Here is a 17,950-nt window from a genome sequence, read left to right as displayed (position 1 = left end):
AAATCCTGCAAGACAAGGGGCAGGTTGCCTTGCTGGAAACCAGGCGAACCACCCCAAAATGTTTTTTCTCCTGTGACTGGTCAAGGAGAAGTGGTTTTTCTTGGCAGTTTGAGGAAGACTCATGGAGGCAAAGCGGGTCTTCAAGCTGTTTGTGGGAGATGGGTTGTGCTATGGTTTGTGGTGGGCAGGAAAAGTGGTAAAACCATTCCTCCACCCCCCCAAAAAAAAGGAGCTGATGAGAGGGTTCAGCGTGAGATCCCCTGCACAGCTGCCTACTTGCAGAGCTGGCGGGGAGCGGGGGGCCCTAATCTGGCAAAATATTGAGTTGCTGAAACCTCTGGCAGGATTTTCCCCTGGTGCGAGAGGAAGATTCGAGCTGTTTTTTAAGAAAAGCTTTAAAAAAAATAAAAATCCACCGTTTCCCTGGGATCCCACCTGGGTGCAGGCCCTCCCCCCCCCCCCCCCCCCCCCAGCCCCTGGCATCGGCACCACTGTGCTAATAGCAACCACCGGACCCCGGTTTCTCTAATCCTGTCTTGAAGTGACTCGCGGTCCCTCTGCCATCCCGCGGATGCGATTTAATTGTGCACCATGTGACAGAGCTTTGCCTTGAGCTGCTGCTGCTGCAGCCAAATAACTCCATCAGTCACCCCCCTGCCCTGTTTTGGGGTGAAGAACGGGGAATTGCCAATCCCCATGCAGCTGTTCTGAATTTTTAGGGCTATTGCTGCATCCCCATCCATCTCTCTCTACCCTGGACCGGAGGATTAAATCCTCCTGGTGCACCAGGGACCACAGCCCCAACCCAAAGATCATTTTTTCTGATCTCCTCTGCCCTGTTTCTGCATGGTTTTTAGCCAAGCTGTGCTAGGGCAGACGGATTTATAAAACCTCAAAAAAAGAGTGGCAAGTCCCACCCTAAAAATTCAGTTGTCTCAGGTTAATGTTGTAGCTGAACAGCTTTGAATCACCGTGGGATTTTATTAACTTATACTTGTTGCCATTTTCCAGGTTGTGGGGTGTGTTGAGCAGTGCAAGTCCTGTGGCTTGGCCCATAACTTCTTTGGTGGAAGAAGCACCCCTTCTTCCTTTTTTAAGGTTCTTCCCTTTATTTTAGCCAGTTTTCAGGTCATAACCTTGACAGCTTTTTTTCAGGGGGGTCCTGTGAGAGTTGTGACCTCTTTCTTTCACACACCCAACCCTGACTCCATCACCTACAGCTTTGCTAAAATCTCCTCTAACCTGGCAGCTGGAGAGAGCATTCTCCCCTGCTGATCCCCAGCCCTTTTTGGGTGGACACTGTTGACCCCATCTCATCTTCCAGTTTTTGGTGAAACCTGCCTCATCCTTTCTCCTGATTCTGGATCTGACCTTTTCTCCCTGCTCTGGAGCCAGTGGCTGGGAGATGCTTGTCCTGATAGGATGGACCCATTTTCCCCTCCATCCCATACTGGATATTGCACCAGCTGAAATGAAAAATTAATCCTGGAAGTGCCTGTGGAAAGGCCCCTCCAAGGGCTTATTTGGGTCATGGCCAAGGATTTTCCTGGTGGCTTCAGCAGTCCTGAGACCCTCCCGAAGAGCAGCATCTCCTGGGGTGAGTAGTGCTTTTGTCTTTGGGTTCAGGGCTTGGGGTTTTGGGGGCTTTGCCTGGATGCAGAATGGGGAAATGCTTTGAAATCTCTATTTATTTTTTTAATAGCTTGGCAGCCAACGGGTTGTAATATTGCTTGTAAAATCCAGGTCTTCCCTGATCACCCGCAGGCAGGAGGAGGACTGGTGGCATCAGTGTGTGGGGCATGGGAATGGGGATGGAAATCCCAGATTTCTGGAGTTTTCTGCATTGGTGGGGATTGCAGCTGCTTGCCTCTGCAAGGGTGCTCTGCTTTCGGGTGCAAGCAGCACCCCTTTCCACAGCACCCCCTTCTGCGGCCCTGGAGGTGACCCGAGAGGGGCCAACAGCAGCTCATTTAATGTGAGGTAGAAATGGGGAGAAAATCCTCCAAAATATAATAATAGTAATAATAATAACAACAAAAAAAAGCCAAAGCAGCAGAACAGGGAGGCTTAGCACTGCCACGGCTTTCCCTCATGTGGGTTCACAGGTGTACAGTAAGGGCTCAACCAGAGCCATCTCAATAACTTTGCAAAAAATCCTTTTAAAATTATTCCCGTAGAAATAAATGCTTTTAAAAACTATTTTTTTTAATTTCCTGCCTCTCTTTCTCACATCACTACCCGAGGATGTGTGCAGCCTGCAGGGGAGCAGGGTGGGAGGGAGCACGCCGTGTCTCGTCTTAGATAACGCTCTTGGGTTTGTTTGGATCAAGTTGCCTTGGCTATAAAGGTCTCTGACGTGGCCAGGAGGAAAAACTACCCTGGGGAAAGGGGAGAAAAACCTGCTGCCCAAGCCAACAGTGGAAAAATAATTGGGGCTTGAGTGCTCGGTCACTGACAGCCACTTTTGGGGGCTGCTGAAGTATCTTTTCACCTGCTTTTAGGTCCAAGAAATGCAGCTGCGCCTTTGCTGGGGGGCGGCGGCGGGGGGATGTGACGGGTGGGTGCGCTGAGCCGGGCAGAGGCAGCACCTGGCCCCGGTGGGTGCTCGGCCCCCAAACGCAGTGCAGCAGCCCACCCCGTGAGCTTGTCGTCGCGAGTGGCCCCTTGCCCGGTTGGAGCTCTGGGTGCCCGTTCCCTCGGGCAAGGGCTCAGCCAGCGCCGCTGGACCGTGCCCACAGGTAATTTTATTCCCTGTTCTGTGCATTAATCAAATACTTTTACAGGCAAGAAGGAAGGGGGATGGAAAACCGGTGTTGCATTTCCCCTCCGCTCTTTCTCTAACCACCCCTGCAATATTTTTTTTCTGCACCCCGCCGGCTATTTACTGCTGCTTAGCAAACCGAGACGCAAAGCTGCACTGCTCTGCGAAGCAAAAACCCAAAGGGCTGCGGAGGCTCGAGCGCTGCCCCGTCTCCCCTCCCGTGGCTCTCGGCCACGCGTGTCCGTCTCTGCGCGCCGAGCGGATGCTGCTGGCCGTGCCAAGGGGCTGAGCTGACACCAGACACGCGGTTTGTGGTTGAGCTGCCGTCGCAGCCAGCACCGAGCCTGGCAGTGGGATTCGCTGTGCGGCAGCGAGCAGAGGGAGGCTGCAAAAGAGACTCCTCTTACCTCCAGATTACTGCAAAGAGAAAAGACTTGTGGCTTAATTTTTTTAAATTTTTTTTTTAATATTTATTTGGAGCAACCCAAGAAGAGGGTTTTCTTTTTTGTGCCGCTGCAGGAGAGGAGAGAAAGAGGAGCTGGAGCATCCCACTGCCATCGCACCATGCCACTCGCCCGCCCTACCCGCCAAATTCCCGAGGCCGCTTGGACCTCGGGCTTCAGGGAGATGACGGAACCCTGGAAAGGGGCCGTCGGCTGCCTCGGCGTGGCTGTCTTCTTCGCCATGACCATCGGCATCATCTCCTGGCAGGCGCTGGAGCAGTCCCCGGAGGAGTGGGTGCTGCGGGGCCGCACCGGCGGGGTGCTGTGGGAGCGCCGGCGGGGTGCCCTGCTGCTGCGGGCACCGCCGGCGGGGCGGATGGTGGCGGTGATCGCGGTGGGTGGTGTGCCGGCTGCCGAACCCCCGCCGCCGCGGGACCGCTGCTGGCATGACCGTGGGCAGTTCTGCTACGCGTGGGAGGAGGACGCCGAGCTCCGACTCTCCCTCGAGCCCCCGCCGGCCCCCGCCACCGAGTGCTACGGCGTCCACTGGACCCCACTGCGCCCCGACGTGATGCTGAAGGTAACGGTGACCCCCGTGCCCGTCTCTGAACCGCGGCGTTTGGGGTCAAACGAGCCATAAGCGGGGAGGATCTGGCCTGAACACACCATTTCCTGGCACAGTTACGGGGTCACACCATGGCTGGGGCACCCCATCTTCCGAAGCCTCCAGTAGCTGGAGGGTCCCGGGTGGGAAAAGACCTTTTGGAAGCCTCGTGCCCTGATGCTGAGCCTTCAAACCACTGAGGGGCCACGGCCGCCTCCTCCCAGTGCCGCATTGGTAACCCCAGGGTGGGAGAACCGTGTTTATAGAGAGACTGAATAAATAACCACGTAAGATCACAATGTTGGCGAGAAACGCAAGGAGCTCAAAGGTCTCTTCCAGCCACAGACACAATGTGGCAGCTCTCTTGGGATGGGATTAATCTGTCTGCTTCTGCAAAAATTTATGGGGTTTTTTTTGTATCCTTCCCAGTCTTCTCCCTCAGTTAAATAAAAGCAGACTCTGAAAATGAGCCTTAGGGAGGGGAAGGGAAAAACCCCGTCAGATCGTGGTGACCTGTTGTGGGGAACCACTGGGACAGGCACGGAGTGGGATGGGATCCTGCGGGATGGGGAATTTTCCCCTTTAGCTGTAAATCACCTGTTGACATTGTTCTGGGCTGGTGGAAGGTGTTGTCTGAGCACAACCGCTGTGTATGGGGTTGATTTTCCTGCTGACATCAATCTGGGGTGCTTGAGAGAATGAGCAAGACAGAATAAGTTTTTCTCACTTTAAAAAAAAAAAAAAAAAAAAAAAAAAAAAACCAACAAAAACCCAAACAAAACCAAAACAAACCCAAAAACCAAACTATTAGAAAATACGATACAGTGAAATGTAAGAGTTAAGAATAGGCTTTTTTTCCCCCCTTCTTTCCCAGCTGGTGTAACTAGTTCAGCTGACACCTGGTACAGCTATTCCGAGCCTCCAGGGTTTCCACTTTAATAATTTACATCTCCTCTCCCCACCCCTTAGTGAGACTTAACCTCTCTCTGCCCCTGCAGCAGAAACAAGCTCCGGGCTCCAGGAGCACTGCCTGAGCCCTGGGGTCAGGGTCGGGGTGAATAAAACTCGGTTGGGTTGAGCTGGGAGGTCATTGGGTCCCTCTGTGCCTGTCCCAGCCTCCCTGCGCAGCCCCAAATCCCTGAGATTGCGGGGAAGCCCGTCCTCACATGTGAAGTCACGCGGGATGCTAAATCCTGCTGATTCCCTGCTTTGGCAGAAAGGGGAAAGTTTTAGAGGCTTTGAAGCAGAAATTGATGGTTTCTGAAAGGAGGCGGGCCAAGGATGGGGGTGTCCCCCGGGATCAGCGGCTTTTGGAGATGGCTCATTGATTGTTCCGCTGCTCTGTCAGCCCTATGAGAAGTGCCCCAGCACCCCAGCTGATTTGCTCTTGCTGAGGGAAGCACTTTTTATCATCAGCCCTCTGGGAAGAGGGAGGCTTTGCCTTGGGGGAGAGTGGAAAACCCACAAGTTACCCCGGGGACACTGTGGTGCCCTCAGATGAGTGCTCAGGACGGGGTTAAAATCTCCCTGTGTGCACGCAGCTGGGTAGAGCTGCGAATTCAGGCTGTAAACTCACCCCAGAAACACTGCAGAAAGTAGCTAGGAGGGGTTTCTTTCTTTTTTTTTTTTTTTTAAAAAAAACCACAGTTTTTTCTAAGTTGGGTTTGTGAAAGCGCCATCGCTGCATTTTAAAGCTGCTGCCTTGAATTTTCCACCTCCACCATCACTCCTGTCCTTCAGCGACAGGCACCTGCAAAGCCTCTTCGCTTAAACAGTTTTCAGCATCTTTTCACCAGCAACTTAAAACCCTGTTAATCTTTGATAATTGTGGTTGGGAGCAGAAATGTAACCAGGTGAGGTCTCCGAGGCGCGGCGTGTTGTGTGCGGGTGTTACTAGGTCACTAGGCTGCTTCACAGCAATTTTATTTTATTTAAGTCCAGCTATCTAAAACTGGCAGCCTTTGGGGGAAGATGTCTTGTGGGTTTTTTATTTTAAAGGAAACCATAGTTTTTAAGCTATAGAGTTTGTCTTCCTGCAGTGGGATGTTTATATTCCTTCACCTTGCTGAATGTTGAAAGCAGACATGTGAGGGGAAAACTTGTTGGTTTTGGCTTTAATTAGCCTTTAATTAGCAAATTAAGGCATATTTTTGTTTTTTGAGGTAAACAAACCATGATTCTTGCTGCAATTTTTTTTCTCTTCCTACTCTTACACCATTTGGTGACTTTCATAAACTGCAGGCTGAGGAATCAAGCAGTTAGGCAGAATTTCAGCATGTTTTGGTACCTGGAAGCCCAACTCTTGTTCTTGCAGAACAAAACCTTAAAGCCAAGTATCTTCTCCTGGGTTAGATGCGGAAAGCAGAATGAGCACCTGCTGCTTTTTGCATAAAACACCTAAATCTCATGGGGTTGGGGTTTTTTCTTCCTGGGAAAAGACCTGTCCCATGGCTCCTCTGACAACACTGGAGCAACACGCAGGGGTTTTGCCTCTCTGAGTGCAGCTACTCGCGTGTTCATCCTCACCCCGAGGCGCTTCCCCCCACCTGAGGACGCTCTCTTGGCTGCAGGATTGCTTCTCCATGGCCAACATCTCCTGGTATGGAGGGGCGAGCGTCCGTGCCCAGCGCTGGCCACTCAACGGCGCCGAGAGCCCTGCGCAGCCCTTCGTTAGCGGTGACTTCGGCAAAAATCCTGCTGGCTACGGGCCTGTTCTGGAGAGATACTTTTTAGGCTCCACAGGTAATCTCATCCTTCCCTGTCCAGGTCCTGTTGCTTTAACCCCTGTGTTTCTCCATCCCTCTCCTCATCTATAAAGCAACTAGTTTAAGAGCAGGGTAGATGTCTCCGAGATTAAAATATCCTGCAGATGGAATGGCAGGTGGTGGCAGGACACAAGGGATGGACCCCACACTGCCTCACCCCCATGGAAAAAGCCGTGATATCAAATCTCACCCCACCTGAGCTGCATTCACAAGTCGCTGCCTGAGAGGATGGGGTTGGCCCAAGTCACCCTGGGGAAATCCCACGCTCTTGGTGTGTGTTTTTTATTTTTTAAGCAGAGATCTGTGTCCACTGCTGTATCCTCCAGCTCCACTCGAGTGGCTTCACCCTAAGCTCCCGGGTCCCTGACACTGCTATGGGATGCTGGATGCATGAGTTTAGTTGCTGTTGACATTTTGGGGTGGATATTTGGATTATTCTGCAGAACGCCAAACTTCAGATATTCCCCCAAATTAATCAATGGGTCTGCAACTGCCCTGAATTGATGAAGCTGAAGCCGCTGCCTAAGCTGAATGCAGAGTAAAAAGGCAAGAAATGGAGCAAATCCATCCCCTGAAAGGCATTTTGGAGGTTAAAAGGGAAGAGCAGAAGCAGAGAGCGGGGATTTGTTTGCAGGGCCAGATCTGTGGCTGGGATCAATCCGGGAGCTCCTGGTACCAGTTAGGCTCTGCCCCGTGCATCCCCATCCCTGTGGCCACCAGTGTGGGGACCGAGAGGAGCTGGGCGCTTGCTGAGACATCATTCTCCTCTTCCCTTCCCAAAGGAGTGACGGTGACGGTGGCGCCCGATGTGCCCCTTGTCCTCTCCCTGGAGAGCGATAGGCATTTCTGCCTGCAAACACCGGCGGGAAGCGACGCCGTGTCCCTGAGCTACCTCCTCTGTGTCAGCCCGGACATCGCGGCCGCCCACCGGCATGTGGGCAGCCAGCTTGCGGGGCAGGCGCGGGCACTGCCAGATACGGCCCTCCTGGGGTAAGGTGCTCCTTCCCTCCCAACTACCAGCATGTTTTCCAAGCCTTTGTCCCTGTTACTGCCCCGAGCACCTCGTGCCGGCACAAGGCGTGACCCCCCCGCCCCGGCTCTTCCCACCATGCAGGTCTCCGATCTGGCGGTATTACGGCCCAGCGGGTTCGGCTGCCAAAATAAAACGAGGTCTGAGGTCACTGGCCAAGAAACTGAAGCGGCATCATCTTCAGGAGGGCGTCCTGGCACTGGGGGAAAGCAGCACAGCCATCCTCGCCGCCGCAGTACGTACCGTCCTGCCAGCCCTCGGGCTCGAAAGGCAAATGGAGAGTGGCCACGGGCCCTGCTCTCAACACCTTTAAACCCCTGCATGTAAAACACCAACAAACCTGTTTTGTGGGGTGGGGGATCCCACAGAAGGGATGCTCGTTTGGAGTCTCACCTCACATAGGCAGTGACACTGAGCAGCTGGTGCTCCATGGCTTTGCCTCTCCTACAAAACACCTTCTTCCGCCCTTGCCTCCTCACAGGACCACGTGCCCTCAGAGCGGAGGAAGAGGCACAACTCGGCCCGTGCCTGGGACCCTTCCCTGATTGAGCCGCTGCAGCTCTCCATCACGCTGTCCCCGTACACCAGCATCGCCTCCCCGCTCTTCCTGCGCTGGCTGCGGGACGGCCAGGCGGCGAGCTACTGCCTGAGCCTGCAGCCCCGCTTCGGGGACTGCTCGGTACGAGACCCTCTGTCAACCCCCCAACCTGCTGCTCAGCCTAAAATTGAAATTAAAGCTGAGCACGTACCCGCAGAGGGGGATGACCTGATCCTCCTGTGCTGGGGGCAAGCCCCACGGGTGTGAAGCAATGCCTGGGGGAGCAGCTTTTCTCCTGTTTCGTAAGGAAGCAGCGTTTAATTTCATTCAAATTTCCACTTCTAAAAGATACTTTTAAAAGCTGCCAGCATTCAGAAAATCCCCCCAAGCCCCTTTTTTTGCAGTCGTTCCAACGGTAAGCCAATTTGCCATTAACTGAGGGATTTTTGGGGGGGCTGAGAGAGAGTTTCCACCTTCATGTGCTGTACCGCGATGGTGCAAACTGCAGTAGGGTGGGATAAGGGGAGAGCAGGCATCCTCCTGGGCTTGGCGGGATATTTTCTGGGTTCAGCAGAACCTCTCCCCCTCTGCCACAGGTCCCGCTGCTGACCACGTGGAAGGGGCGGCTTTGTGCCCGCCTGAACGTCACCAGCGAGCTGGCGCTGAGCTGGTACCTAGCACGGGCCCAACGCCTGCGGCAGGCGCTGGGAGCTGCGTACGTGGTCTTCGAGGGCGCCGAGGGCAACGTCTTCCTGGAGCGAGCTGTCCCACCTCCCGCCGAGCTGGCGGGCGACCGATACACCGCGGCACTGGCGGCGGCGCTGGCAGCGCTGGGAAATGCCACCATCATCAGCGCCGGTGCTGGGTGGGTACCGAGGAGAAGATGCTTTGCTGGAGCTGGTGCCTGTGTGAGCTGCTCAGGAGGGGGTTGAGGTGATGCTGTAAATATGCCCTTGGGGTGCTGAGACACTGCTCAGCACCCAGGGGAGCAGTGTGGAGGTGGTCTAGGGCAATACATAGGGAGGGGTTACTCTTCCTCTCTCTTTCAGAGCATTTTAATTATTTTTTTTTTAATGTCTCGGAGCGTAAAAATGCTTAAATGTATTAATGCCAGATGCAATAAAAATGCATCTTGTCGTTTATGGCCATTCAAGCTTCAGGTCGCTGCATCCTCTGCAGGAGGGAGGGGGTGAACCCCAGAGTCTTGGCCAAATCCCTGTGTTGGTAATTGTGGTGTCAAACGGCTGCAGTTTTCTGCCTTTTCCTCCTTGCATAGCCCGCAACAGAGTGGGTTTATTAATTAGCAGCTGTAACATGCCTTGAGACCATTTGGTTAAAGGCACTGAAAACTATTTACTTTTCTTTTTTCCCATTATTTTTGTGTGGCAGATGCAAAGGGCTATGCAGGCTGTTTGCAAAATGACTTATTTCATGTCGTGGATGAGGCATTGATGGTAAATTGCATGAGAAATTAGTTCATTTTCAAAGAAAAAGCAAAGTTTCACATGCTGAGGTGGCGATGGGCTCTTACTCAGCCATCTGTGAAACCCGAGTGGTGGAAATAGTCCCTCTTCTAACCACTTCTTAGTCTGTCCACGATCGTACCTTTCCTGGTGGGCAGTTTCCATACCAGAAGAGTTTCATAACCCATCACATCAGCTTTACCACCTCCTAAGATGAAAAAGTGTCCCTGGGAGACCTTTGGGGAGTCAGCAAGTGGGTGGGAGGTTGAGGAGGAAACCAAACTCTAGGAGGAAGCAGACTCAGACCAAAAATCCCCCTTTGGTTAGATGAGCTCGACACAATTTTTCAAGCCAAAGTTCATCATGAAGGTCCAGATCTGACCCTTTTTGGACACCAGAAACAGTCTCCCATGCTGGGCTGCTTGATGACATGACCCCTTGCGCCACCAAGTAAACCCAAGACATAGAAACGCTACTGAAAAAAAAATTTAAAAAAAACAAACCATGGGGAAAATAATGTTTTCCTCTGGCAGATAGATGAAGCTGCTGTCAGGAATGACAGCTGCTCGGCGTGAAACACGAGCACAAACGAAAGCCAGGAGGAGAAATCCTCCCTGCATGACGTGTCTCCCAGGCCACCCGCGTCGCAAGGAGGTTGGTGGTTTGGGGGACCATGTGGCCGGGGCTGAGGGGGTGGCTGGGCTACCCCCGCTGGCCTCTCGGGTTTTGGTGAGCGTATTCCCACCAGGGTCGGTGTTGCCATATGAGAAGCAGCAAGATGATGGCTACAGCCCAGAGTGTGGCTGTGCTACCATCAAGGTGAGCCACCTAACTGTGGTCCTTGTGAGAGCAAGTGATGAGAAGAAAAGCCTTGAATAGGGGATTTGGGGAGGGGGAGGAGGACTGGGGTTGACAAAGGCAGCAAGGCAGGTGCAGTGGGTGGGAGTGGTGTGGGGGAGTGCTGATTTCCCTCCAACAGAGATGCCAAGTCGTTGGAGAAACCCATATCTGACCACAGCAACAGAGCGTTTTGAGACCTGCGAGCCATCTAAAGATGTTGGGTTTGTGCTTGTTTCCCCCAGATCCAGTCACCTCCCGTTCTTTGTCCAGATGAGCCCGTTGCACTCGGACTGGAGTCACGCGGGGCTGAAGGGGCTTATTCCCTCCGTGCTGCACTACAGCCTCTTGGGCTACAACTTCTTCATCCCTGATGCAGTAGGTAATCATTTCTTTTCTGCCTTTTCCCCTATTTCTGGTTTTGCTGCAGAGGGTTTTGCAGCAGTTGCTCAGGCAAGAGGAGCTCAGGAGGTATGTTTGCAGCACCTGGCTTAGGTGGGCTGTAGGAAGGCTCAAAGCGCTTTGTTCCTGGTACCCAACTTTCTGCCACACTGACTTGATTGGGTTGAATGTTACTAGGGAATCGGCTGAGGAATTGAAAACAAAAAAACATGTTGTAAATTTTAATAGGCGGCCCCAGAAGCAGGCAGGTCTCTGGGGATGTGCTTCGCAGAGCTCCTCGGCCGCAGGGGGAGGGCAGCCTGCCACCTCCCATGGCTTTGCTGGAGCTAAAACCCACCCGGCAAAGGCAAGGAGGGGGCCCACAGCCAGGAAACCACACACCCAGGCTCCTGGCTGGGAAAGAGATGTTCCTAAAACACCAGCAGCCCTGCTCCAAGTTCGCATTTCTGCTCCAAAGCACAATGGCTTGAGAAATCCTGAAATAAAAACATTATAAAAGTTGAGAAACAATCCTTTGATTGGGGCTAAGCAGCTCATTTTTCCTCTCTTCTTGGAGGTGACCAGGTTATTTGTGTTTAAAACATGCCCCAAACAGGCAGAGGCTGCAGGTGAAGTGTCGGACTGCAGAGACAGCCCTGAAAAAGGGGGTTGTTGGGCAATTTTTCAATTTGGCCTCTATTTTTAGCTGGTTTTCTTTAGAAAACAAGGCTGAGGCAATCACAGCGTACCAGTTTCCTTCCCAAAGAGACGCTGAACCCATTGGTCGTGGCATTTGGTGCTGGGGCTGTGGCCCATCGCGTTGTGTCACCACAGCTCGGGGCCACTCCAAATGGGAAAAGCCTCTGGATCAAACGGGGCTTTGGCTGGTCTGGGTGAGCCCTTGGCATTGGGGTTCTTGTGCCATTTCTGGGGGAAGCTGCACCAGATTTTGAGCAATGGCTCCTAAGGACGCTCCAGCCCCAAGGGCTTCGTTTCCCTTTCCCTTTCCCTGTCCCATCCCATCCTCTCCTGTCCTTCCCAAGAGCCTCTCTGGTGTTTCAGAGGGGAACTGGAATCCCCTTCCACTACATGTTTCTGATTAATTAGTTAGCAATAATCTGCTTCTCCACCACTTTTCACTATGAATTTGAAGGGATGAAAATTACAGGAGTATTTTCCCGTGATGCTTCATCTTTGCACATCAAAGCAGCAGGAAAATCCAGCATTTTCCTAATGCTTTGCTTTGCAGGAGACAAATCCGTTTTTACAACGTTCTGCTAAAATTTAGAAACTCCTGAGACATCATCGCCAGCACATCTGGTCCTAAAAGGGCCAGGGGTAGATGTCTGATCCACATTTGCCGATGGCACTCGAGGAATAAAAACATGGGTGGGGAGGATTCAGCTCCTCTGGCAATGGGGTGAGGTGTCCTGCCCGCACAGAGAGCGGGTCGTCTGGGACTTCTCCCACCATGAGACGCCCCTGAGCAGCTTCACTCAGTTCCTTGTCCCCGGCAGGAGGGAGCCTGGCTGGTGACACCCCAGGGGACCCGGAGCTGTACGTGCGGTGGCTGCAGATCGTGACCTTCCTCCCTGTGATGGCCTTCGGCACGCCGCCCTGGCTCTGCTGCGACGCCTGGGTACGTGCCCCTGTGCCCCGCTGAGGAGGACACCGTTCCTCATATGACAAACGCCCCCAAAAGCTGTTAAGGTCCTTACTGGGGGAAGCTGAGGCTAAAAATCACTGTCCTCTTCTTGCTACCCCCAAAATCCTGCGCTCTGCCCCAGCACCCAGATCACTGTATGCGCTCAGCAGTATTTTTGCTGCAAAATTAACGTGAGTTTTTTGTGGCTTTATACTTCGTGGCTCTGTGCAACCATGGGGCTGGTATCTGCAATGTCTGTAGAATTGATGGTAATCATCATGTGTGTCTCCCTCCCTTTTGCTGCTGGAGTTGTTTAATTATAGTTTGATCAAATAGTTAATGTTTACAGTAGGACGAAACCTGCAGATTCATATTCAAGATCTTTTTAAACAGTTGGAGGCGTTTTTCCCAGGGATGTCCCCTTTAGGGCAATAAAAGGGGAGCGCAAGTCTTAAAACTGGGGGCACAGGGGGAAACATCATTAAATGTCTTTGCCAGCAGCAAAAGAGTTCGTTGCTTTGGTTAGACACGAACACCCCAGTGGATCTCACCTGCCAGCCGCTGTACCCGGCTTTCGCACCTGAATGGGAATAAATCTGCTGTATCAGCCCTGTTTGCACCTTGTTAGCTGCCATTACTTGATCAGCACGTTGCAATTTGGTAATCTCTCTTCCCAAGGGAATATATATATATGTATTTTATTTTTTCTTCTGCTTGCTTTGCTGTTTATTGGATGAAGGACTTGTCATGGGTTTCTTTTTCTTCCCCCACCCTGCAGGTCCTGAACCTCACCCGGCAATGCATACAGAGGCACCGGGATTTCGTTGTGCCACTCCTCCTAAAATACAGCGAGGAATGGCTCCGTTCCGGGTATCCCATCTTCCGGCCGGCGTGGTGGCTCAGCCCCACGGATCCAACCGCTTTCACCGTAGAGGATGAATTTCTCATTGGAGATGAGGTAGGAAATGCGGGGACTGAATGTGCCCTCCAGGGGTAACTGGGGGCAATAAGGTGCCCCCTGCGCTCGCCCATCTGCCCCTCTGCATCCTGCCTGAATACAGTGCTCGTACAGAGGTGGTGTGAAAGCAAAGCACTGAGGGGACCCTGCTGGCTCTGCCAGATTTGCCATTTAGAGAAGACGCCTCCTGATGATCAGCACTGCTCCTTTCCCCCCTCTTTTCAGGCTGTTAATCCCATTACGTGGAGCTCCAGCCCACAATAACCAAGAAGCAGCACAACATGCAGCTCCCTGGTCCTCTCAGGGAGATCCTCATGCTACATTTTGGGGTCTTTCGATCCAAATCAAATGCAACCCAGAACAGACGGGGACCATCAGAGGACAGACCCTGGGGCCCAAATTTAGGCTCACATCCATTTCCCAGCTGAGCTCGCCCATCCACACACTGCCTATGGGACTTACTCACTGGAATCCGTATTTTCCTCCCTGGCAGCTCCACTGAGAATTTACTTAGCACAGGCAAGTTCTGCGAATGGAGCCCATCAGATCTGAGCCCATCAGATTTATAAGGCCACAGCAAGTTAGGTGCATGCTATCAAGTTCTCTGTGGCACATTAAGATGGATTGATGCTTTTATCCATTTTTCAAGTGGAGATTTAAACATGGCTGGCATCTGCTTCCCCAGAGTTTTCCCCTGCTTGTTCAGATTTCAGAGGTTTCATGCTGCAAACACTCCTTGCAGGTCTGGTGTTTTCACACTTTGGGCATGGCTTGTAGTGGGGAGTCTCTCGCTTCAGATGTGTCCCTCTCATCCTACCACAGCTCGCAAAGTCGTTTAGCACATAGACGGCACGATGTTTGATGTGATGGATGGTTGCTTTAAATCAAAAAGGTCTTGGAAAGGCAATTCAGGCCTTCTGAAGAAGACTTTTCTTAAAGAAAGCTGTGCTTCATCCTCCCATTTTTGTAAGGAGACATTTTATTTCATGCGGTGGCATCACTTTATCTTTGTCCCTCCTGCTCTGCCTGGGTGCAGGGTCCCAGCAGCTCAAGATTTTGGCAGTTTCTACAGGGTTTTTTTTTTTTTTTGATTAAAAGCATAATTCTCAGGTCATACTATTGCACCCATTTTGCAGCAACATGTCAGGCTGTCTTTACAGGGGGATGCTGCTAATCATGGGGACATCGTCTCCCTGAAAAAAAACCCTCTCAAACCCAAAAGCAAAGCTCAGTTTGTTTCTTGTTTTAATAGAAAAGCAGCTTGTGCTGCAGAGTTCTCTTTTTAGGCCCTGTTTGCAGCCTCCAACAGACATTGCAATACCTGATTTCCAAGCTTGACTTTCTGGCCACAGATCCTGTGGATTCAGTTCAGAGTTGTGTTTTTTAAGGGAAATTTTCACTGCAGGAGATTACTTTCGAAGAAGCAGCTGAAAGGCGTTTTAGCAGAGAGCTCAGAGAATCTGGTGGGAAGGTTTTAAAACACAAACCCTTGGCACAGATGACTTTGAGACCAGCGCTGTGCAAGCACAGAGGCTGGAGGGAGCTGAAGCATTTCTGCTGTCCCCGCGGGCTGTAGAGCACACGCTGGGGCAGGAGCGGTGGCATTAGTTATACCTGTGAGCAAGCTAAAGCCTAATTCCTGCCCCCAAAAGCTCTCAAACTGAAAAATCCCTGATGCAGTTGAATCAGACAGGGCAGAAACATGGCCTGCGTTAGTGAGGTGAGATGCCCAGTAAAATACTGCAAACTCGGGGAGAAAACAAAAGGTGGGAGCAGCTTTAGCCCTCTCTTCCAGGAGGTGCAAAGCTTTGGCTTGGCTGAAAGCTCCTAAACTATGGTAAAATGTGATGTCTGCTCCATAAACTTGTCGGGGCCAAGCATTTCTGATAAAGCATGATGTGAATCTGGCAAAAAGCTTGCCTGATTTTTTTAATTACTTGTTGCTTTTTTTTCCAAAAGAGCATGAGCTTGTGGCAGGAGAGCCCAGACAGGGGATGTTTTGACTGGTTTTTGGAAGCTGGAAGAGTAGAAATGCACTCCAAAACCGGCTTTGGTGCAATTTGGACCGTTGTTAATAATAAACTACTGGAAAATACACAGGGTAGCTCTGTCTTGGTGTGGTCTGAGGCAGAACTAAGTGTTAGGACGCTGGGATAAAGCTTTGGGGCATCATCCCTCAGTGCAAGCAGCGGCTGCGGGGTGCTGATCAACATGGCTTTGTGCTATGGCTGAAGCCCTCCCGCTTCTGAGTTGCACCCCAGGCTTTTCTGGGGGTAACTCTGGGCTGGAAGGGATAGCCCTGCTTTGAAATCTGTTTTTCAAGCTGGGATTTGTCCATTCATTGCTTCCAGATCTCGTTCACCCGGATCTCTTGGCAGCGCACGTTCAGCCTGAATCAGGCTGGATGATGTATCTGTCAAATTAGCAAGAGTGCTCAATAAGCTTTTCTGCCAGATTTTTGCTGACTACAAAGGGAAACAAATACCTGACCCCTTCGAGCAGATGGGACAGCGATGCCTTTGGGCTTCTGCAAGTGCTTTTGGGATGCTGTGGTGTGGGACTGCAGTGGTCAGGGTGGTTTTGATCCTTGACTAAAGGTCTCAAAACTGGATTTAACACTGCACAGCCATATTCCAGCACTGCTTGTGAGCCAATTTCCACTACTGGGGAAGGGAATTGGAGCTGACTGCTGTTGAATCCTTCCAACAGAGCATGTTGAAATGTAACAGCACGGAGACAAGTTGCACTGATTTGGCAAAAAAAATACTGTTGTGTGCTGGTTTGTGGCTTCGATGCAGCATTGCTGCTTGTCAGTGCCATCTGCCTGGCGAAAGCGGATGCTGCAAGAGGCGGGGAAGCCAGGTCTTGCTGCCAAATATATTTATAAAGGCCAGGAGGGTCCAAAAGTGCCCCCCAAAGTGTGCCAACACTGTGATATCTCCCTGGGACGATGCTGCCATGCGGCTCAAGGAGCATCACGAGGGGGTGCAGGGATGAATCCCCAGCAGTTGACCAGGACCTCCAAAAATGGGATTTAAGGACTGATCCATAAATTTCATACCCAGTTTTCACCATTCAGGAAAAACAGATTTCTGATGTTTTTTCTTTTCAGGTCTCCCAGATTATGAGCTGGATCGACTCTAGGGGCTACTGCAGGCAGGGATGATCCCAGTCCCAGGCAACCAATGGCCACTGCATCATCTTTTCTCATCATCTCTGTGGTTGTTTGCTTCTCCCTTCAGCCTCGTGGTTTGCTGGGCGCAGGTAGCAGGATGTCCTAGCTAATCCTCCATGTGCTAAATGTCTTTTTTTTTTTTCCTTTCACCGCAGGTCCTGGTTGCCCCAATAACAGAAAAAGGGCAAACATGGCGAGATATCTACCTACCTGGAGAAGGGCACCTATGGATGGACACCAACACCGCTCGTGTCTTTGATGGAGGCACCGTGCTCAGGAATTACTCCGCCAGCCTTGCAGAGGTCCCAGTTTTTGTGAAGACCTCCTAAACCCCCAGGCTGCCACAGCTTTGGGACAGTTGACCTCTTTCAGAGCAACACTGGCCAAATGTGGTCGCTCTTCCTTAAGACTATTTGAGCCTCTTTGCACTTTTCCAAGAACCCTTTTTTTTAATTATTATTTCCACAGAAAATGTTTGAATCATTTGTTATTCGCTGTTATTCCAAGGCGGCGGAAATGCGCCTTTGGCACAAACACCCCTCCAGACAGAACGCTGACCTGTATCTCTCCAGGGCTGTCCCAGTGGAGAGGGAGGGAGGGAGAGAGAGGGAGAGGGGGTGTGTGTGTGTTTGTTTGTTTAGGTGGGCGCATCCAGCATTTCCAGGTCCCTGGCACCACCTTCAAAGGTGCTTCCCCAGCCAGAGAGTGGATTCTCCAGAACAGGAGACAAAGGAACATCAGCTTATACCAGAGGGGAGGTTTTGCAGTTACGGAAATAGGTATAGACAGGGAAAACACACCATGACAGCTTTATTCATGCGTATGGGTATCAGACGTGCACGGCGGTATCCGCTTCTCGCTGACGCAGGGAAGTCCTGGGTAGCAAGAGCCTGACTTTGAGGCTAATCGGAAAATGAGGTGAATGAGGCCGGGGACACCGGGGCCCCAGGGCCAGTCCATCTGTGCTGGGGCCCTGCCCTGCCTTGCCCCAGGGAGGTACCCAGGTCCCCCTGGGGGCGCAGGGCAGCCCCGCAGCAGCCTGACATTGCTCTGGTGCTGTCACTCGCTGCCACCATCTCCAGAACCGCCGAGCTCTGGAGTGAGGGGAACAGGGCTGCTGTTTATTTACATGAGTTTTGCACCGCACTTAGCGAGAGGTTCCTTTAGCTCACTTTGTGCCCCTTGTCTCTTGTCCTGTCACTGGATACCCCAAGAAGCGACGTGAGCCCCTCTGCCCCCACAGGCCTTTTATGAAAAGGACCCTGATCGGGGCAGAAGGGAGCTGATTTCTCAAAGGCCGGAGGATGGAATGGTACAAAGGCTCTTACGTCTTCAGCCACTGGGACACAA

General features: G+C 51.9%; 1 protein-coding gene across 2 annotated transcripts; it reads left to right on the top strand.

The window, feature by feature from the left end:
* The first annotated feature begins 2,631 nt into the window (after nucleotides 1-2,631).
* Nucleotides 2,632-17,083, top strand: LOC141930761 (SITS-binding protein-like). 2 transcript variants are annotated; one of them, XM_074842009.1, is made up of 11 exons: nucleotides 2,632-2,738; nucleotides 2,896-3,784; nucleotides 6,379-6,550; nucleotides 7,356-7,563; nucleotides 7,688-7,838; nucleotides 8,085-8,282; nucleotides 8,738-9,006; nucleotides 10,687-10,823; nucleotides 12,340-12,461; nucleotides 13,246-13,425; nucleotides 16,756-17,083. In XM_074842009.1, the coding sequence occupies exons 2-11, from the start codon at nucleotides 3,326-3,328 to the stop codon at nucleotides 16,927-16,929; spliced, it is 2,070 nt and encodes a 689-aa protein (XP_074698110.1). In that variant the 5' UTR covers nucleotides 2,632-2,738; nucleotides 2,896-3,325; the 3' UTR covers nucleotides 16,930-17,083. The 2 variants fall into 2 exon arrangements, with proteins under 2 accessions (XP_074698110.1, XP_074698109.1); XM_074842008.1 differs by lacking the exon at nucleotides 2,632-2,738 and having other exon boundaries at nucleotides 2,849-3,784.
* Nucleotides 17,084-17,950: the final 867 nt, after the last annotated feature.

This window comes from Strix aluco, chromosome 16 (assembly GCF_031877795.1).
Source record: "Strix aluco isolate bStrAlu1 chromosome 16, bStrAlu1.hap1, whole genome shotgun sequence".
In the NCBI taxonomy this organism is placed as follows: Eukaryota; Metazoa; Chordata; class Aves; order Strigiformes; family Strigidae; genus Strix; species Strix aluco.
The sequence above is the reverse complement of the archived record's forward strand: the minus strand, read 5'-3'. Positions and strand labels throughout refer to the sequence as shown.